Source organism: Ornithodoros turicata, chromosome 2 (assembly GCF_037126465.1).
Source record: "Ornithodoros turicata isolate Travis chromosome 2, ASM3712646v1, whole genome shotgun sequence".
NCBI classification, from domain to species: domain Eukaryota; kingdom Metazoa; phylum Arthropoda; class Arachnida; order Ixodida; family Argasidae; genus Ornithodoros; species Ornithodoros turicata.
Window position 1 is genome coordinate 141,449,045 of NC_088202.1, and position 22,614 is coordinate 141,471,658.

General features: G+C 47.1%; 1 protein-coding gene across 1 annotated transcript in view; it reads left to right on the forward strand.

Annotated features, from left to right (window-relative positions):
• The window catches only part of LOC135386241 (cubilin-like), a 142,043-nt gene that overhangs the window by 74,928 nt on the left and 44,501 nt on the right, over window positions 1–22,614 (forward strand). The window contains exons 37-46 of the mRNA XM_064616050.1: window positions 2,268–2,446; window positions 7,004–7,196; window positions 9,878–10,099; window positions 11,820–11,990; window positions 12,221–12,396; window positions 14,392–14,529; window positions 16,188–16,393; window positions 17,199–17,392; window positions 19,683–19,889; window positions 21,835–21,978. Of these exons, the coding sequence (XP_064472120.1) occupies window positions 2,268–2,446; window positions 7,004–7,196; window positions 9,878–10,099; window positions 11,820–11,990; window positions 12,221–12,396; window positions 14,392–14,529; window positions 16,188–16,393; window positions 17,199–17,392; window positions 19,683–19,889; window positions 21,835–21,978 (1,830 nt within the window). The remainder of the gene's footprint in view (window positions 1–2,267; window positions 2,447–7,003; window positions 7,197–9,877; window positions 10,100–11,819; window positions 11,991–12,220; window positions 12,397–14,391; window positions 14,530–16,187; window positions 16,394–17,198; window positions 17,393–19,682; window positions 19,890–21,834; window positions 21,979–22,614) is intronic.

A 22,614-nucleotide genomic window follows, 5' to 3' on the forward strand; every position in this document is an offset into this window, starting at 1 on the left:
GGAAGCTTAACACGATATGTGTGCTGAAGTTTGAACTATTCGCTCTCGTATAGGTCCGTTCGTATCAGCATTGTTCCCACTGTGTACAGAATACGGTCTCGCGGTGTACACAGATATCTAAAGAACGAGAACAGTCATCTAGAAACTAACTGCATGTGTGCTGATAGAAGTGGCAACCGCACATGGCAGCTGAATTGCTCTAAGCCACCGTGAGCGACAGGTCGGAAACAACCATGAGTAAAATCTTGCAGCCAAAGAGAGGACGAAGACACAACGGTAGAAACACACAACAGCGGAACTGCAGGCTCTCAACTAAAAGGCTGGCTAAAAAGGCTGGTTGTAAAATCAAACATAGACAGAACTTGGTCCCATGTATGCAGCATGTTGTATACAAAATTCCCCTCACATGCGGGAGATCATACGTTGGCCAAAGTGGCCGTTGTGTTAATACTCGGCTTCTAGAACACAGATGCAAGGTTGATGCCTCCACCCCTTCGGGCACCTTGCGGTGCACTGTCGCATTTGCAAATGTAAACCACTGTTCGAAGCTACAACTATTTGTGCTCGCTTCAAAGAAAAGAATGTTCGAGAGATTGTGGAGGCCTCCCTAATCTCCTCACTGGGAGATAAGTGTGTTAGTCAAACTTCTTTGTCCCTCTTACCAGTGGAGATTGACTATCTTGCAGGAGACTAACTTTTGTTGGAACATGTTTATCACTATCTGTGTCCTACTTTCTTGTGCCTTTTAAATGACGTATTGTCAATAAATCCTTTAGTTGAGAGTCTGCAGTTCCGCTGTTGTGTGTTTCTACCGTTGTGTCTTCGTCCTCTCTTTGGCTGCAAGATTTTACTCATGGCTATGTACCAACTACACCAAATTTCTACCTTCGGAAACAACCGTGCCCTGGCCAGCGCACGAACCTGCAGTTTACACTGTGAGGCAACAGGAGTGCGATACTGTGCCACCACAATGCACAATGACGAAGTGCCTTCGTCATTGTGAGTCTCCGCTGTTACTAGACGTTGGGACCTGTTCTGTAGCATAAAACGAAGCACAACACACGAGCACCCACACTCCCGTTGCCTACAGAATAGAATGCCCCTTTGGATCGGCTAGCAGCTATTGTTAATCGCGTTCGCCCATTGTCGACGCCGCCGTGTGTGCTCGCAAATACGAAAGTGACACCCCGCCCATATGTGACCACAGCTAGAAGTACAACAGGTATTTGACAGCGTATCACTTAACAAAGCGAAAAACACGGAACGTATGGCGCATTACCTACTGTTTACCTTTATGCCGTTCGCGCATGGACCGGATGGGTGCCACGGCGAAAGCGAGCGCAGCACGTCAGCGCACGCGTCATCTTGCACCCTCGCCGTCTTCTGCTGCACAAAAACCTGCTTGCGGAGCAGATATCAAGCAACACACCACACGCAAAGGATGTTTTTTTTACCCTCGATGCAGAGTGCACATGGTGTAGCGAATCGTATGTATCAACCAATGTGTGTAACAATCCATTTAAGATTCGTGTACTACTAGCTGCGCGAGAGTCGAAATTATCCCACAGTGAGCGCAATGAAAATTATGCAGATTTATACGTAGTTGGTGAAAATACGTATGCTCTAGCGCTTTTGTTTAGAAGCGCCAGGAGGGACCACGTCTCCGTTGCCTTTGTGGAGAACACGAAAGTGTGGCGAGCAGGAAACAGGAGAGAATCCGACAATGAATAACGCACGATGAATGTGTTACTATGCTGTCTGTAGTGGAGCCGTCGTTCCATCGCTTCCCTTCAGTTTCTGTTTCTTTCATTTATTTTTATGTTTTGCCTTAACTGATTTTCGCGGAGCACTCCGCGATATCTGACAACATCAAATGTCCCTCCCCCACCCCCCGCTCGTCCAATCGCAGTTGTCTGTTTGTCCACCAAAGCCTTTTCTCCCAATACACGACAAATGAACGCCAAATTCGCCAGATAGGTAATACAGCAATCAGGAGCGAATATTTTGCAAAATTCTTTTTAATTTATTGAGAGGAAAGGCATGTTTGAGCAGTCGTATTCTCAATTGAAGAAATATCATAGTCAGTTCTCAAAAATATTAGTATAATAAATCTTGAAGCCAGCGACGGCCGCCCCTAGCAGGCGGTAAAGCCGTTTTGCAATTTACCGCCATTTACCGAACATAGTTTTGTGCAAAGTTCGAAAACCAGAACTCCACCAGGAATGGAAGGGCGTAAACTGCCGATTCTCATTGTGTTTTCGATTCAGTAAGAGAGGTGAGTCTGGAGAAAGAAAGTGGCCAGATCGAGTCTCCTGGTTATCCTAAACTGACTTGGATCCACGGTCGCATCACATGGACCATACGTGTTCCACCAGGCTTGTTTCCGCGCATCACGTTCGACACTTCCTACATCATGACAGACAACTGCGACGTGGCCTCTCTGCAGGTAAGTGGAGCCTCGAGCGGTACATTCCACACGGACCTTGCGCCTGGGGTTCCATCGCATTTCTAGTGCACTGCAGCCACGTATTCAGCACTCTCTCGAAAAAATAAAATAAAAAAGAAACATCACAGCATAACACACTGTGTGTCAACCATTGCACTTTTAGTACAGATTTCCGCTCAAAGCCCGCTGAAAGGCAACCGTTGCACAGAATAATGCAGTCTGCCCTCATTAGTAGTATAGCTCAATGACGAAACGAAGTCATGGTTGACTAGGGACATGTTATGAGGTGAAGTCCCGCTCCAAGGGTGCAACGTAGGTTGGCCGAGTTTTCTTGCCGAGCGCTTCGTCTGCCGAAACATCGCGACATGCTGCTCGTGGGATCGTGCGTACAGGGTCGACTTCATGGGGAATTGTGTCGACATTTGCCACACAGCGTCTGAGAAAAACCCTTGCGAGACCCTTGGAAAACATCCAGACAACACTGTGGTCTAGGTTCGGCGATTATCTTGTCCAGTGAGCCACGGAAGCTAGTTTGTACTCCCAGTACTCTAAATTAGCAGTCTAGAGGCACACAACTTTGTTTCTGTTTTTGGTCGGCGTAGAATGTTAGGCGGCCGAAAACAGTTTTCCCACAATCTGTGCAACCGTAATGAAATCGGGACGCCTGCAGTAGACCGTAGAATCTGCAGTAGAACCTCCCGAGCGCGAAACACTCTCCTTCGCCTTCACGATAGACAGCTGATGAGAACAATATGAACATTGATTCTCTTCCTCTACGTTCATTACGAGCATTATATAATGAATACATTTTCAGGTATCAGGCTCACATGCGCGGGAGATTGTAGGCTTTTGACAAGAGTTGTCCTACAGTTTGAGTGCTACTGCATGAGTGAAATTTCCTCTCTTTTCATTCTCTCGTATGTTTACTATAATCGAGTGTCTTTTTAATATTGTTAACAGATGGATGTTGGACAGCAATTGAACTGAAATTGAATTAAATCATATAAAGGCTAGAAGCCCACAAGAAACAGCTCGCGATATTCGTGGCAGACGGTTTTTCCACCTAACGACTGAGGGAGCTCTCTGCAACAAACGTCACAGTAAAGTGGGTGTGGTCTGCATTTGGCCGCTCCGACCTGTCACCGCGGCAGCGATTTTTCAAATTAATTACGTCGCAGTGAACCAAATTGGGACAGAAATAGTTTGTGGGAATGCTTTTCACATACTGGCTTTCCAAGATGACTACAGTTTTTGGCCATGTTACGCGGAGATACCACTTTAGTGCTCCTTTAGGTGATGCCTGTCTCTCCCAAGCCCTGTATAGCTAATCGCATTTTTTACTTCTCTTTATCCTATATACTACGCAATTTATTTCTACAAATATCACCGTTGAGAATTTATTGTCATTATTACTACTCTTTTACTATTCATTATTACTTTTCTACATTACTTGTCACTTGTCTTGTGCATATTATTTATAGCTCTCTTTATTATCTTCCTTACAAGAAGGCATACTAGATATGTTTAACAGCACCCAGACCGCACCCCCACCCCCCCACGCAGGATTATTTCTGACCCCGCATATTTGAAAACGTTCCGACATCACTGAATGTAGTGTTAGTGTTAGAAGTCGGCCCAGAATGCACATTCCTCCCGGGCGACAGTCGGGACGTTGCAGATACCTGTGAGGCCAACAACGGCCAACATCTTCACCATCACCACAACCAGCAGCGCTGAAAAGGTTCACACGAGCTCAGCTGCTACGAGAACTAATTTTTAGCGGCACGGAGCACTGCGAGGAGGAAAATGTCGCGCTTTGAATGCCACACGATTTTTTTTTTATCACTCGACATATCTCGGTTGACAGATTAATTCACACTACTGTGATTCATACAGATGAACTATGTAGCTGGGACTGTTGAAACAGAGCGTAAAATGCAGTCCCTACTCTGTTTCCACATTCCCCATGTATTTACCTTCTAAAAAGACCAGCTCTTGTCGCAGCGTAATTAGCCCTCAAAAGCACTAACGTAATGATTTTTCTTTCTTTCTTGGAATACATAAAGTGTAAGTTGTCGTGAACGTTTGGCAGTTTACACCGCTCATTTCAGAAACGGCCTCTCATTGCTGCCAGCCTCCATTGCAATCGATGGGTGGAGGAGCTGGTAACAGGAAAACGTTTCAACTACAGTGAGTCACCCGCCCGTAAAACATATCCCGTTCACGACTCAACCCACTGCGCTGTGCTTGGATGTTGTGAGCGGGATTCGGAGTCGAGAAGTGGCCGTGCTTCCCTAGAACTCCCTATTGTGGTTAACGTCTTCCGATCTAATAAGGTTTCCCATTGGAAAGTTTTTGTTACATAGAGTACACAACGCGATCGCGTACGTAACAGATGGGGTTGATAGCGTTTCTGGGTGCTGTCGAAGCTCTCTTTGTGTTGTGGGCGTGCGCTGTACCAGAGCTCACCCATAGATACGCAAGGCTGAGTACGATGCACTAAAACAAGCTACTACAAATACCTTTTGTATCACGAAAACCGAAAGAGGACGTACTGTTCGTCGCTCGAGATTTTGCGGAACGATTTGTATTTCTCCTGGGCAGGGTGTGGAACCGAAACGTCTTTCGTTCAGATTTTTGTTCTGGTTCGAGCGTAATGGTTCAGCTCCGGTACAGTTTCGAAGTAAAGCAATAACGCAATTCCGGCTGTGACGTCAGCACAAGCGCCATCAATGATATTTTCCACAAACTTGATTCGGATCGTGCCGTGCATGCAGTGGCAAGCTGATCACAGAGTTGTGCCTAACTCGTTATACAAGTAACTCGTTACTTGATAACGGTTACTTTTTTTGGTAACGAAGTAACAGTTCAGTTACTTTTTAAAAAATGGTAATAGTAGCGGAATCAGTTTAAAAAAATTGGTAACTCGTTACTGACGTTACTCGTTCCTTTTCTTCAGCGCGGGCGAGCGCATTTCGGCACTCCGTGTGACGCAATGCGTGGACCTGTGTGACCCGCGACGACTTGTGGCCATGTGAAGTATTATTGTAGTCCCTCGCTGGATGAGTTGTTGACGTGCTGAATCGTCTTAAACGAAGGCCCTTGTCTTTTCTCTTGTTTCCGTAATCTTCGACCATCACTCCTTCCCAAGAATGGACACCAATTTGTGCTATGGCTACAAAAAACACGTTTCGTCTTCTAGCCTTTTCTTGTCTTTGCTAAGCTTCTGAGCGCCCTAAATTATGACGCAGCTCCTCGTCTCTTTTGGGGAACCGTTGGTGATCGGTGGCACGAAAACCGGTGTCTTTTCTTGTGTTTTCATAACCTCCCATCACACCCGCACACTTCGGCAGCAGATGTTTTCACACGAAAGAGAACGAAGATCACTGACGTAAATTTCGAGTATCAGCTTCTTGTGAAGTGCAATTTCTCATTAATAATGAGTTGAAGCCAAGTGACGGCATGTTTGTTGGCTCATTTAACTATGCTCCGGTAACGTAAAAGTAACTGTTACGTTACCTGTTAGTAACGAGAACTCTTACTTTTGTATGTTGGTAACGAGTAACATATTTAGTTACTTTCTTCTGAAGTAACGAAAAACGGTATTTAGTTCCTATTTTTTGGTAACGGGAACAAGTCTGGCTGATCAGAAACGTAGAAAGGATTGCGGGAGGCTCTGAATTCCTCCATCTGTCTTCGTAGTATCGGCGACCTTTACAAAGTTGAAAGTAAACCCCACACAGATTTGTGGATGGAAAATTTTCTTTCTTAGCTTTACGCTACTCATGACATTTTCTGAGGAACCACTTTGGCTCCGAAGAAAACTTTGTTGAGGACTTCTAAAGGAAAAAAAAGAAGCAAGATGTGCTTGGGCATTCGGTTCAGTGTTTTAGTGCGGAGTCACGCAATGCTCTTGAGGAACTCCACTTGACGTGAAAGTGGCACAGATGATAAGAGAGAATGTGGATATATGGGCTTGTTTGTCTTTGTTCGCTTTAAGATCGGTAAAAAAGTGACAACCCTAAAAGAACGAACGGCGGCGTAACAACAATGACGGCGTGTGAATGTAAACATGGTTTTTAAGAGGTACGCCACACTGCTTTTCAGACCCTACCTCCAAGTTCCAGATGCCCCATCTTTCCACTTGAAGTGAAGCCTTTCAGTCCATTTTTCGGTCTTGCTCCGGGGCAAAAACGAGAATCAAAGTTTTCATTCATCCCCACTTGACCCAAAACATTTTTTTATGGATTTCGGTTAGGTTGGACAGGACCCTCCTGAGTACAGCGTGCCTTGAAATCCTTTTCAGAAGGCGTTCCATTAGATCGGTGTCCTGTTCCATAGTCTCATTAAGGCCGCTTGGGCAGCGGTGAATACATCCATTGTCGATGAATAATTGCGTTGTTCTGCATATTTCATTGCGTTGCAAAGGAGGTGGTGCAATCGTTCCCTCTCCCATCGTCATGGTGAATTTTGAAAAAACGAGCATATACACAACTTTGCGTAACTGTACCGGTATTGTAGAGTGATACAACTTTCGCACTCGGAATGACATCCCAGATTTTCGATGGTGGAGACACGGAGGCTTTATCGGTTGGACGGTACTGCGGCTCGGAAGACATCGAACCTCTTCGCCTGCGCACCAGCTTGGCTGTGATACGTTACGAGTCAACACTTTCAAACGCCAGGTTCAAGCTCCGATGGCAAGCTGTTAACGATACCTACTTCCCTGGCACGACACACGAGACTGCAGGTCAGTATTCAGCTGATGTCATAGCTTATGTCACATGGTACAGTGGTGTCACTAGGGGGTTGTGGGCGCTGCGGTCTGCACCGGGTAACGCGACGGAAGGGGGTTGAAGCGCCGCACCAGTGCCTGTCTTTCACTATGTCTTTGCTATGTATCCACCACCGTCTCGAACGGAAAGGAATGAAGTGTAAGGCGTGGGTAAACTGGTGGCTGAGCTGGTGCCAGCCCTGTGTCGGTTTCATGCTGTCATCAACTGTCGGCACTTTTGACTCGCGCTAATTCGTGCTCACTCATCTCCTGCTTAGCTCATTCGGTACATTGAGCGTGGATGTGCACGTGCTCATGAGTGTGTGAGTTTTGACACGTAAGCAGTTGAGACGTATCCGTTGAAAACGCTGTCTTCCTTGTAGCAGCTGTAGGGACATTGATTCATAACACTCTCCTTTGTCCTGCAAAGGAGATTTGGCTCTCCTGCATGCGTCTTGACTGGCGATGATGGAACGTTCTGGAGGGCAGGATGTGCTGGAGAGCTCCTCAGTCCGTGGGTTCACTTTAGGTTGTTGCCGACAGAACAGACGGGATTGTGCCATGGCGCGCAGTAGTAGTAGTAGTAGTAGTAGTAGTAGTAGTAGTAGCAGGGCTGGCGGGAGGGTGTGCAGCGAGGGATTGGGCCCTGGGGCGAGGTCACTACACGGGCCCACATGAGCCAAGTCCCGTCGTAACCATATAAAGGAGAAATACTTGAGAGAAGTACTACTCAAGAAGTCAGGAGGGGGCCCAGGTATGACACATCCCCGGGGCCCGTATTTTTCTTCTTTCCTTTTTTTTTTTTTTTTTTGCCGCGTGTTGAGTATAGTAGTGCGTCGTCGTGGTCCACTGGCCGCTATAGCCCAGTGTTCTATGCTGACATCGTAACTGTTCAGGATGTCCAGAAGGACTTCATCAGCTATTTTGATTATCAGGATGACAGTACAGAGAAGGATCCAATTAGTAGTGGTCCTTACATGGCTGATCTGTACAGCGCCCACAATCATCCAGAGCCTTCTATTATCTCCTTAGCTCAGCTCTCCGTTAGCTCACTCATGCTCGCTCAGTCCTTTCTCTGCCCTCCGCCTGCTCACTCATGGTCAGTTCATTCACCAAGCTGATCAAGCTCACATGTGAACTTTGCCGAGGTATGGATGTCATGAGAGTAGAAGACGCTACATGCGCTGCCACAAGAAGCATCCCTCCAGTGGCAAGGCGGACATTGTTTCTGACATAGAGCTATATACGTGACATATGCGCTTCGTATTAAGAGGCCGACCTTACAAATCATGTGTTTATATGGGGTGATCCACAAAAAATGGCCCGAAATTTAAAAAAAAGAAAGGTTCACAACAGGTACGCATCAAAAAGACGGACTGCATGGCGTTACCAGTGTGGCGTGAGGATACTCAAACTATGTTTTAATTCAACAATTATTGTTTAGCTACAAAGTTTAGAGCCAAAATGTCACTGAGAAAGCTGTAGCAAGCGATATAAAGGCACGAAATTCGAGAAATGAGACGGTTGTCGCAGACGGCGCGAGGAGCTGCGACTCGCCATGTCCTCGAACGTCCCGTTATGGAAGGAAGACTAGTCACCCACACCTGTCATTGACATTGACTCGTCGCGCGTCTCCTGCGAGTCTCCTGCCACTGTCCCGCATCGGTTTTTTTGCAAACCCGAAAGTTCGTCTTCGGAGCCGAACAACAAACAACAACAAGAACAACACAAGAAAAGGGGAGGTTCATCGCCAGAGGCAATACTCTACGCTGTAAACTTTTTCACACCTTTAAAGGTGTGCGCTATGCATATTCAACCTGGTTGCCTAACATTGCATCTCCAGGATGATATTTTACAAAATTTGGAAAGCATTACTAAAGCTCAAGTGCCAGTGCAAATCTTGCTTTCATTATGTCTTGGATATCGTAGGTACGAGCTAATGCATATATGCATCGCTATCGATAATCGAGCACGCGCAAGTGTCTACAATACTGTTGAACAATGTTGAGATGTTGCAAGACTGAATTTTTGGAGGACAGACAACACTCGAGTAAAGAAAATTTGTGCGAAACCGTGCTCCATTATGATGTTACCAAAATTACACCTAAAAAGGCGTGCGCCATGCACGCTATTACACCTTTAAAGGTGTGAAAAGATTTAGAGTGCCCATTGCTGGCGGTTGTGTTGCCCTGTACAACATGCCAATTGACATTTTGGCTCTAATGCTTGCAATTCAAACACGGACTAGTTATTCTCACTTCATTAATTAATTATATAAGAAAAATAGTTTGATCATCCTCACACCACTGGTAACACAGTGCACACCTTTTTTTCCCCTTTTTCTGTATGATGAACCTTTTTTTTTTCTCGCGCTGATTTTTCCTCAAATGACTTGTATAATAATGTGCTAAAACTGACGCAACAGAATAATGAGGCAAGAATGCGCTTGGGAACACCCAGGCCACCTTCATCTACCCTCAATTTCGCGGGTAGGCGCCCAACATAAATCACGGCAGGGTGATTTCTACCACGTCTCAGTTACCACAACTGAAGTTTGCAAGCGGAAGTATATTAAGGCAGTATCCCATGGCCAAAACCTCTGTAATTCTGGCACCGCGCATACCGTATTGGAAAGAATCATTCCACCTTATTCGCAGGTTCGCTCTGTAGTAGAAATGTCCTCCTCCATAACGCTACCGAGAAGGCCAACATCACCTCAAGAGGCTACCCGAGGACGTACGAGGAAAATGTCAATTGCACTTGGATCATCATGGCTCCCCCAAAGCGTAGGGTTTCTCTCAAGATTGATGCCATGTCTCTCAGATCTGATGAAGCAGCAGAATGGAATTGCTATTACGACACACTCAAGGTCTTTGACGGTAAGTGGTTGAAATGAAACGAAATTTTCCACTGAACCATCGCAAAAAAATTACTAATTATTTTCAAGAAGATACGAAGGCAGCAAAATAGGTGATGTCGAGTTGCCGGTGGTGAGTAAATTAAAGAGAGATATTAAACGGTAAGAGCAACTTATGTGTAAATAAATAAGTTGCTCCTACAATTTAATATCACTCTTTAATTATTTTCAAGTAGCTTGCAGCCCTATCGCTGCGTTCGGTATCATTAGGTAGAGTAGCTCTCACTGACAAGCAAGGTATGTCACAGAAACGAAAACATAACGTAAGCTCAGCGTCTTTACGCGTCTGGCCACCGTGCAATACCAAATGAGATGACATAAAACGCAGTCCTCCAATAACCTTTCTTTTAATTGGGACACTACTGTTGAATATTTTTGTCAATGGCTTCAGGTAATCCAGTGTTCCTACTTACTTCGGTATGCTGAAGACTTGCAACTCTTGAGGGCAGTCTCTTCTCCGTCTGCGCCCCGTTAGGGTACGATGCTGACAAATCTTATTGTATAGGGCTTCACAATAAACTCCTCTAAAACTAAAGTTGGGTCGTTTTCGAGCGAAAGCAACACAAAAGTGTTCCATCACTCTTCCGAGCGAAAAGCTATCTGTTGTGCCACTTCTCAGTAGGACGACGGTGTTACATTAAACAAAAAATTGCACTCCAGAGCACATCCTCCTTCGGTACGCTCTCCTGGCTTGCGTACCCTAGGTCCTCTTGGGAACGCAAGTGAAAATTATTCTCTAGCCTTGTTTGCCTTCATAACGCAACCATGCCTCTCCAGTACGCAGGGACGGATCTAGGGGGCGTGATCGTCCCCTCCAAGAAAAAAAAAGTCAGTTTATACACGGAATTTCCCTCTCTCCCCTCCCACACTACACCCTCCTTCAATGAAACCGCCCCCCCCCCGCCCAACCGAGGGTTTGAATGTGCCCTTGCCAGTACGTCACTGACATTGAACTGGTTGGAGCGCACACACTTCCAAAGCATTGGAACCGTGCAGAAGAAAGCACTACATGTTTTACATTTTTCAATATCTCAGGCCTGTTGCGGGCTGTGGCTATCATTGCATAGCCATATAATTGACCTCTACCCGAGAAACGTCATCATGACGTTGGTAGACAGACTGAAACCCAAACAAATCGGAAGGGGAGGGCTGGGTTCCACGAATGGACACTTAGTTCGCTGCCTCCTATTGAAAGAGGAGTAGGACGGGAGATCGCGTCCCTTTGAGTAACCATCGTAATCCCCTCAAGACCTTGGCTTTCGGGGGAGACCCTGGTCGCATCTAGTTTCGAGCGTGCTTAAACTCTACCAAATTGGTGGCACTGTCGAACACTATGACGTCATTTGCATAGACCTATTGGCAATAAAACAGACAGACCAACCACATATACTCGGAATGCGTCCAAACACATTGAACTCATCACACTCTGCCATGACGGTATATGTATCTGCGCCAGTGATGCGGTCGTGAACGAGTTCCCGCAAGGAATATGAGTCAGGTCTGAGTACCAATGGCAATGTCTGCAGATCTTGCTCCTCTGACGCCGGAGCTTGACGCGGACGCTGTACTAGCGTTTGTATATCGCACCAATTACCACACGCAGAAAATAATTCCCATTTCTTCCATTATCTGTCGTGTAGTACAATGCATGCATGATGCAATATGAACCACACCCCCTGCAGTGACATCCTGGACGAACGGCCCACAACGGAAGCTGGTCGAGTCTTGCGGGGTGCCGTCGACCCTCCCACCACCTGTGTCTGGCTCGGGACAGACCTTAAGGGTAACGTTTGTGACGGGCCCCACTTACTATCATACGAGGGGCACTGGTTTCACAGCTACAGTTTCTTCAGGTAAGCTAACTGGGTAGTACAAATAAAAACGGATAATCCTCCGACGTTGTGCAGAAAACGTCGAGATGATGTTAAGAGAAACATCCGTGTAGTCAGCCCATGACATAATATCTAATCGCATGATCTGAAGATAGCTCAACGAGACGCAGTGGGATGATCGGAGGATTCTAGATCATATCGCATATGGAAGCGGCGTCCAGCAAAAATATGTAACGTCGGTTACTTTTCAGTCTGTGGAGGTAACGTAACAGATACATCTGGAATCCTGGAAGACTCGGACATTCTGCCTGGTGAAGTCGACTGTCAGTGGCTCATCAGTCCAGGTCGGCGACGCAAGTTGAAGCTCACTTTGGAAAGCTATAACATCCCTTCGAGCGATGGTGTCTGCAGGGACAACTCTATTCAGGTTAGCCGCATTCTAAAGACTTCCAAAACTAATTTGTGCGAAGATGAGCTCCAGTATACGTGAAGTACGCGTTACTCGGTTTGTGGGACGGCGACCTTTTCGCGGATCCGTGAACTTCCCGCGGCGTATTCTTCTCCCTTGCTTCAAAGCATGCATGTGCAGACAGGAGCGGAGACGCGGCTCTTCGGCGAAGGAGAAATGTAGAAATGGAAACAGACGCTCGTTACGTCATACGGCTTGATTGGAACATCAAATCTAGAGATTTAACTCCACTTATCAAGGTGTATAATTGCAATTACAAGGTCCCCTCCTACGTCCAGCTGTTCGGACAGCAGAGCAGACGATATGTACACGTGACGTCACGCACACATGGACCTTTCGTCCCTAGGTTGCCGAGCAATTGGAAGAAACCCCTGTAATTACAAAATAGCTTCACTCGTTTCCTTGGAGGAAAGTTGTACCATACAGGGTGTGGGTGGGTGGGTGTGTTTTATAAAACAGCTGTAACGGCGCTGATGCCATTTTGGTATGCAATTACCGCGGACGGCTAATTAGCTAAACTTTATTAATTAACTTATTAACTAGATGTTCGTAGATCTGGTTTCAGCTCTTTTGCACAGCGAAGTTTGGCAACTTACATCTCAAAATACGTTCGCTTCTCAGGATGTTTAATAACGATGATGGATTTCAAAAATGACTGCCTCCCATTCTCCGATCTTGCATGTTCCAGAAAACATCTAAGAATAAGTTAATTATTGAATTTTCGAGGAATTAGTCGTTCAGTAGCTGCCTACACAAAATGTTCGCATTGGCGCATATCCCGCCTGCCAAAATGGCATCAGCGCTGCCCCCCTAAGCTTTTTTATATAAGATATCAAATGAATAAAGAGAACTACCCTGTCCCACATTCCTCGTCACATCGTCAAGCGAGTACCGGCGCTTGCGACTCAACTTTGTCCCCGAGGCTTTTTAATCTGTCTCTGCTGGGTCCCCAGTCACAGTGGGATCCTGGGGAATGAACGACCCGACCGTGAGGCTCGGCGAGCGTTGGCACAAGAGGAGTCAGCTCTAGGACTACCCTACCAAGACACCCTGTGTCTACACACAGTGGCAGCAGGAGTGGGACATGGAAGAAAATAACCAGCTACACGTCACACCGCCACACGTTTTCCCCCCGCATCGAACTGAACACGTCAACAGATCCTCCGAAGTTCTTTACGCGAGGTTGAGGATTGGGCACACATGGCTCACGCATCGCCACCTACTCAGGGGTCAGGATCCGCCAGCTTGCGCGCACTGCGGTGACAGCTTGACTGTCTTGCACGTACCGGCACCGTGCTCTCACTTAGAACACCAACGGCAACAGTATTTCACCGCACTACACCGATACCATGTCCTACTCCACCCAGCCCTTCTACTGGGTGACACTCCTCTTGCGCCGTTTGATAATGTCATCCAATTTTTGACCATGTGTTGTTTACTTAGTCAGATGTAGATGTTCAGCATTGCTCCGCTTTTAGCCGTTGTCACCCCCAACTCGATCATGTAAATCTCTCATCGATCATACTTGTAGGTAGCTTTTAACTGCCACACTCACTTGTTATCGTCATCCTCCTCTCTCTCTCTCTCATCCTGGACCATCTCATCGCTCCCCCCTCCCCATACCTGTAGACAGCTTTAAACTACCAAACTCACTTGTTATTATCACTTGTTGTTCTTATCGTCCCACATATCTCCCACATCATCTCTCCCATGATCATCTCCAACACACTTACCATAGTGTTGGCGCTCTGTGGCCTTTGTTGCCTTTGTGCCATTAAACGCACAATCTCTCTCTCACTTTCCTTTATTGCTACATAATACATCGATAGTGGTGGTTTGAGTAACCTAGACCCCCTTAGGCTAAAACTGTACTAGTAGTTCGTCGAGCTATGATCACTCTCCGATTCCATGGGAGCATAGACCTGCACTGCTCCATGTCATTACTTTTCACAGATTTTGAATGGTGGTTATGAAGACTCTCCTCCCCTGGGACAAGGAAGGTTTTGCGGTACCAGCTCCTCAGATGTGGCCCTGCCAGAAACGACCTCGGATAAAGCATTCGTCATCTACCGGTCATCTGCAGGAGGAGTGGTAAGCATCATGATATGGACACGTCCTATCAGGGAGTATCGTCGCACGGATTACAACGTGACTACCAGGTGATCACTATTCACTACAGGATGTACCTTTCTAGATGTTTCAACGTTTCGCTGTTGAAATGTCTCATGTACATCTATGAGGCACCACACAACCGGACCGGGTTTTAAAGCAGAGTGGTTTTTGTTTTGCCGAGAGTGAGTCCGTCGCCTATGTCCCGTCCGTCCGCTATACTTGAGCCCTGCACGAGCCGACTTTACCGGGCCCGGGTCGGGCCGGGCGCATCGAGAAATGGCCCGGCCCGACCGGGGCCCGAACCTTCATATTTTTATGCGGCCCGGTCCGGCCCGGTGACTCAGTGAGTAGAGCCCGGTCCGGCCCGGCCCGGTGACTCGGCGAATGGATCCCGGCCTAGTATTTCCAGCCGTGACGCGTTTCTGGCGCTTATCAAATAAATTTATACGTAAATTTAGAAGAAGAAAAGACAAGGCCACAAACATACAAGTGATGGTGGTTTAACACCGTAACCGCACGAGGCCAATTTAAATCCAGAACGCACGCGGGCACGGACGTTATCGTTATACTGTCGAGTTTTTGCGGAGTAGTGGATGCTGTCGACAAACTCCTTCTCCCAGTCCCTACCACTCACACCAACCTTTGCCAACTTGATTTTGAATACGTTAGGAGCACAATGCAGTGCCCTTTGCTTGTCTTTGCAAAATATGCACAGGAATGACGAAAAGCGCATGATGACATGAACTAATGGATCTCCATTGTGTGGAATTAGCTGCGTGGCCCGGCCGGGCCTGACCCTCGGAAACATGTTTGTCGGCCCGGGCCCGGCCCGGCCCCGGAGCACACAGCCAATAACAAGCCCAGCCCGGCCCGCGGGCCGGGTCGGGGGTCCGGGCCCGTGCAGGGCTCTACGCTATACTACAAGTTCACCGCTTCGACGCACTCTTCCCGGGCCCATGATAATTACGCCATCGACACCGGCCTGCACTTCTCTTTCACTCTTCTTTTATACCTCTTTCACTATGCTCCGTTTATTGCTTCATTTTCTTTCACTGGCTTCCTGTGTTCTTCTTGTCGCTTGTGCAACTTCCTTAACATACGACAGGTAGACAGACCCTTATACAATTCTACCGAAGAACGTCCTTTTGTACTCACGTGTCCCTTTGGTTACGCACGATTAATTGACGTAAAAGAGAACAGTATGGGGACGTTGGAACAGCTCTACATTGTGTCGGCCACTCCAGCACGGTGGCGAACTTTCGCTACCAAGAATTCTGAAAAAAAAAAAAGGTGTTTGTTCCACAATGTCCCAGTGAAGGAGATCACAGAAATGAAAACATGGTCATGTGCTGCTAGCCACTCACCAAGTGCGTTCTTGAGGTCAAGTGGGTCGTTACCGTGTCTGTCTAATGTATCCTAGAGAACTTGACGACATGCTGCGAACCACTCGAAGCTGAGCGGTGTGTGCACACTCTCCTCTGGCACTCCACATTCAAGCAATCTGGAGGCGGTCTAGAAACGCGTGACCGTGACGGGTCGACTGAATGTCTCATCACTGCTGCTGTGCATTCTTGTAACGCTCTGCTCAAATAGCAAATTTCAAGAAACAAGTTGATTTTCTTTTCTTCCTCTTGCAGCGTTTCAGGCTGCGCTGGGAAGAAGCATTGGCCGAGTGTGGTGGCAGGGTTGAACTGACCACAGGAAGTCCGCAGCACGAGTTTCATTCACCAGGGTACCCTCACCAGGGACCTCCGCATAGCACAGAATGCTATTGGCTCCTTCAGGCTCCGCCAGGAAAACGAATCGTGGTTGACTTTCCTAGAGAGCTTCACATGCGACAGGGGTAAGTTACATACCATGCGACTTATGCAACCCGAAACCGCCGAAGGCATGAACACAGATGACGCGACCTGTTTGGAAGTGGATTGCGAATGGGAAGGCCGCATTTTGTGAAGCACAGCCTGCCTTCATGGTCGACCCCAGTGGCGTTGGCCCGCACACTGCTCGGTGAATTGTTGTCCGAACAGGCGTGAGTGCGGAGCCGGCTGCAAAATCCCATTAAACTCATTTTCTAATGTTTCCGACTGTTTCGAAACGAAATATTTGGTTTGCGCGTATTCCGGGCGGCCATTATTCTGACAGCATATGAGGTTCAACTGCGCCGTTTTTCTTAATCTTCTTTATTTTTTCCGGACAGCACCCGCCAAGAGCGCCCAGGTGCTCCGGTGACATGACTATGGGATATGCGAAGAGTGTCAACTTGTACATGTACCTTTCTCGATGAAATCTTCACCAAATGCCAAAATAAGTTGAAGTGGCAACGGGTCAGCTTAGTGGGTGCGGGTAACGTGAGTTTACCCGCACTACCCGCGTACGCAATGCGAGTACGCTCGGATTTTACCCATATCCCGTGGCGGTGCTGAATTTCTATTCGCAACTCGCGAAACTACGCGAGTGTTCGCGATTAACCTGTACCCGCGCTCATCTGTAATAATAACGAAAAGAATAATATGGTGTTGTCAACTGTTCCCGTTACAAATTAGAACGTTATACCATGGCACTTGACGAAACATTAAAAAAAAAACGTTTTAAAATTGGATTGCGCTTGAGTCAACTACCAGGCGTTTAATCTACTTTCACTTGTACAGATGTAACGAAGGCGCCATGACAGACTTCGTGCGAGTGTTGGATGGCGGCACGGAGGTTAGTCCCGAACTGGGCACCTTCTGTGGGGAACAGCGTGCCGGGGCCATTACCTCCAGCGGGAACTTAGTACTTGTGCAATTCGTCCAAACGGGTAGCGGTGATAACTACGCCGGCTTCACTGCCACTGCAAGGATTGGTAAGTGGTTGTCTACGGTATTTGTATGTTCCGTTTATTTCAAGTCCAAAGAAAATTGCGCGCAACGCTATTCTCGCTTTATGTAAAGGACCTTGCTTTGACCTCAGCTAAAATGTCAATATTTGTGTATGTAGATGATACACGTTTCTTCTATTCCTTTGACAGTGCCCATGATCTAGAAGAGCCTTTGTGTAGGGAAGTTAGCTATATAACACGTTGGTTTCTCCTAAATCGACTGTCACTAAATAGGGCCAAGACTAAGTTCGTGCTGTCCTGCAAACCGTTCCACGTTAGTATTTCAATGGCCATTGACGTACATGGCCAGATAATTTTCCATTCTCCGATGACTTCTCCATTGGAGAAGATCTCCATTCTGAATTCTCCAGGATGGAAATCTGATCACGAGACTTTTGTGCCCGTGGAATGTTACGAACGACTCCCACAGGCGATTCGATGGATTCAAGAAATTCATTATCACAGACACAGTACCGCGCATGCAGAGCGTACCAAGGGGCATAGTATTGGCAGTAGCGGTTGCGATGAGTCTTGGGGTGAAGCAGGCTCGCTGAGAAACGAAGAGGAATGCAGTGGTGATAAATTTGAAAGAAAAAGAATCGCTGAAACCTTGACAAGTCAATGTTCCAGGGTCATACTGGCACATGCAATTTGTCTCATATTTTTATCAGCAACATCTCAGTGGCCAATTGACGGCAGAATATGTGCTAAAATAGGAGGTCTTCCGAAATTTATAATTGTTTTTCTTCATGTCGTTCCAACCCTGTGTATCTCAAAATATTTTAACACGTTCTGTGCATCCTAAACAACAGCGCTAAAAAGTTTAAATGGCTTTAAAAAAAATTGTGGAGTACAAAAAGCTCTCGAATTTTTAGTTTTCTCGAGGCATACACCCTCGATAAAAAGTATCGATGAACCTTCAGCAGGTTCTCAAATGAGAGTGTTACGCTATGCATACGCTCAGAAGAGATTTGGCTGGATGTTTCAAAGAGCTATCTTGTGTAATAGCTATTTTGCCACTATCCCAAGCAGCACACAATATTGGGACCATATTGGCTGGTCACTGGCGATACGGGTCCAATATGGGTCCCCTTTTTGCCAAGATTTCCCCCATATTGGGGGTGAAACTGGGCAACATGGGCCCCATATTGCCCACTTTGAGCCAATATTGGGAAAATCCTGGCAATATGGGCCCCATATTGCCCGTGTACGCCCCATATTGACCGCAAATACAGAAAACGGTCCGTACTCGTGTCGCACAAATGCCCAAGCAGCACAGCAAGATTGGACGTTGAAATGTGTGAAATGCCCAATTCAATACGTCGTTACATCCAACAACTTTCCGCAGATGATACACATTGATCGAAACGTTCAACGTACGTGGCAATCCCATTGTTCCCAACATTCACTAGAACTCGACAGCTCAACTTTCCACTTTCTGGAAGCAGCTGCCATCTTGCATCCTGCGATTCCAATGCCAATCGGTCGATCCGACTGAGAGCGAGCTTGGTCGTTTGAACGAACTCAAGTTAGGTGCTGTCAACTTACTGCAAGCAGTGTGAGTTGCCGAGTCATATGTCCGTCACCGTCATGAAAGTGTTTCGCTCCTTTGTACTCTCGGACGAGACTCTGTACTCTGCACGAGAGTGCACTTCTTCAGTGCAGGTGTCGTGCACGAACGTCTTGTTTACCATGTGTAAATGTGAGAAAGCAGTAAACCTCGGAGGCAGCAACGGTGCGTGCGCACGAGACGGGTTTATTCCGAAAGTGGGGCAGGTGCGCTAGAATGGGTGCGCACGCAACGAGGTTAGCATGTCGACTTCTTCTAACACCCCCCCCCCCTCGACAGGTTACCCCTTGATGAGCCTCATCCGTTGCCTTAACGCTTCCAGTCTCGGTCGTGGTAAAGGTTTCGTCAAAGCGACCGCGATGTTGTCAGCGGACTCGCGGTACTGAAAGTTGATTATGTTGCGTGCTACTAGATCACGTAAGTGATGGTGACGGACATCGATGTGCTTTGTCCTGGCGTTGAACCCTTCACTAAGGGTTCAACGCAATAAATAAGTTGTTCCTGCCGTTTATTATCACTCTTTTATTTAGTAATGATCGGTAGTGAGAAAACTTAAATCAAGCCCCCGGTACCCCCATACTTCGAATTTGCCTCCTCAATGGTTACGGTAGAGGCTCTCCATAGAATACCAGCGATACGAGTAATGATCAGGCTCACATGACCCAGGTTTCTTCAATGTAATCATGAGTATATCGCTGTACGCAGGTGAATGCGGTGGAACCGTGTGGGGAGGTTCAATTCCGGAACTAATCCAGAAGTTGCGGTCAGGTGCCGCATTCGACTGCGAATGGCAACTGATTGGAGCGGTAAACAGCAGTGGAGTCAGGTTCGTGGTTAGCTACCTCACACTGCCAGAGAGCCCGGGGTGCTCAGGTGATGACTACTTGGAAGTAAGGGACGGCAACGCCACAGGTACGTCCACTGACATGTTTATTTATTTTATTGTTACAGTGCCGCCGTGTATTTTTACTGACTACGAATGCATACTCTTGTCCATAGTAGCACGGAACGCTGTACTTCAGCAAACACACTGTGGAGTACCAAGCTAGCTCCTATAACTTGATCGGGAACGTCACCTCTAATTACTGGTGTCTGAGGTACCGAGAGTCTAAAGTGTTGGTTCGAGTGGTTGCGACGCTTTGGCAGATAGTATTCACTACATCATACACAGGACTTCAGCTTATAAAGAAAGAAACACAATTTCTGTACGTGCCGCTCTTGCCGAGATGCCGATGACTTGACGACGACGCTTTCGCCGATGAACGCATTTACGCGTCCTGCGCTAACATCAAAGGAGCGAGAGCTACGACCATTCTCTTTGGTAGTCCTAGGCCTGTCACCTCCTGTGGTTACCACACTGCCGGAGGCACCTGGGGCCCTATTCTCGTCAAAAGTAATCGACCTCGATTATTACTTTACGTCACGGCCGACGTCGCGTTCAGGACACGTTCCGTGCTCCGCCCACGTTGCTGGAAGTGATTATGTAGATTTCCATGTTTCTTGCTTCTGGTGGTCAGTAATGGAACGTACTACTTGGTTCGGCGCTCGAAAAACTGAACTTAAAGCGCTCTGCGCCAATCATTGCCACGAACGATAGGATTATAGCTTCTGGTTCGAAGAGAGAGGGGGCGAACGCCTCCGTTTATCTTCGGATCAGAAGCGATAACCTCATCATTCGTTGCAGTGGTTGACTGGGAGCGTGCTATGTGGTTATATATGGTGGGCTAGAAGGACTAGCGTGTTCACCGCCGCATTCAATGCATGTAATGCGCGATGCCCCTGTTCTGAAGCCAAGCTCCGGCGCCATGCGGGTTCTCGTTGAACTAGTCCAACATGTCTCGTGTGTGACAGTATGTATGCTTGACTGTTGTTATAGTGAATATATTTGGACCAGCACTAACTTGCTTTGCATACTGACCGTTTACTAGCATCCGTAGTTCTTTGTAACGAAACCACGTGACATTTGCCACCGTCAAGTCCGCCTAGCCGACGATCCTCCCTGCAAGCAAAAGATATTAGTGAGTTTTAGTATACCGTTGATAAGGTTATCGTGCCTATCGGAACCAATCGCAGTCCTACGTGACTCAGAATCTTATCCACTGATTGGTTCCGGTTTATACGGTTCGACGCAAGGCACGTTATCAACGGCCTGCTAAAACCCTCTATTGGAATGCTGCGAAGCACGTGGCCGCATGTCTTACCTTGGTTGGATGATGACAGACGGGTCGAAAAACAAAGTAAAGAGCGCTTACTGCTTCCGAGAGCTCGCCTCCTTGATGGTTTCTTTCTCTTCACTCTTTCTTTTCAACCTAGATTACCGAGTTGCTGTGTGCAGGAAGCTGGGAACATTTTGTCACGGAACATAGGCGGATGGTAGATTGTTCCACTAAATTGTCATTTAGATAAACTATGGTGCGTTCTATTGACTAGAACTTTCGCAGTCTCCACTGCGCGGCCATTTTGTAGCGACTGTGGCGCCATCGTGCGGGTATTTGCTGGGGGACTGCGGGCGCTTCGATTCCGTTCATTGGAAGAGCTGTGCGTTCGGCATATGTCTCTTTGTTCGGGCTCCCCGTTTGCTTTAAAGATGCACAGGTGTACATTTTTCTACATATGAATTGCGTTTTGTAAGGCTTGGGAATAAAATAGAGCAACAACCGAAGTCAGCAAACGGGTGCGCCATCTTGTAATGCTCTGCGACACCGCAGGTCCTACGTGGGGTTCCTAGTTTGTTGAATCATACGCCGAACATAATTATGTTCTGTGTATGTTTTTACTACTTACATGTGTGTGTGTGTGTGGCGCTTGGGACTATAACACTGCGGCTAGTATTCAGTCTGGAACTGTCACTTTTCAGGACCCGTTCTATCTCGCATATGTGGGGCTAATCAGTCGATTGACGTGTCGCCGACAGACAACAAGTTATTCGTCCATGTAAAGACAAGAGGAGCTCCGCCACAGAGCCGGGCGTTCAGGCTACATTTGTCTTTTGTGGGGAGAGGTAAGTACGGGAATGACGTCTAGGGCCGAATTGAACTCATGTTGTCCTTATCATGGGCGAGTTGCCACAGAAAAGCCTCTTTGAATATGCAACACCTGTCGTAATTTAACGATGCAGCGAAGGCCCCTCTAATTTGACAGAATGGCGTAAATGCAGGCTAGCTGGTGGATAAATTCCATGATAAGGCAAGCCTGAGCGATGGGCAAGACACATAAACAAACACAAACACGAAGGCTCAAACCAGCAAAACGTTTAATCGATAAACACGAACTTCATGAACATGTAGACGGTGCGAGGGAAGACAGAGAGAGGGGAGAATAGGGAAATGAGGACAAAATGAGTTGAGGGAAGTCAAAGGAGCGCCTGAAGGCCGGGTGGATACATACAGACGGCACACTAATACAATTGCCCACACTCTGTATGGCCAACGCTTCTCTTAAAAGACGTTTTCGCCTGTCTGGTTCCCACGCCAGCACCGCCGTCTGGGATCATAGAGGTTGACAATTATTACACATTCTTAGGTGATCCGACAAATTTGAATCAGGATTGTTTTTATGTTGGCCCAACCTTTGGTTTACGCATTGAGATGTTTGACCTATGTATACAAAGCCACAAGCTAACGGGATTCTATAAACA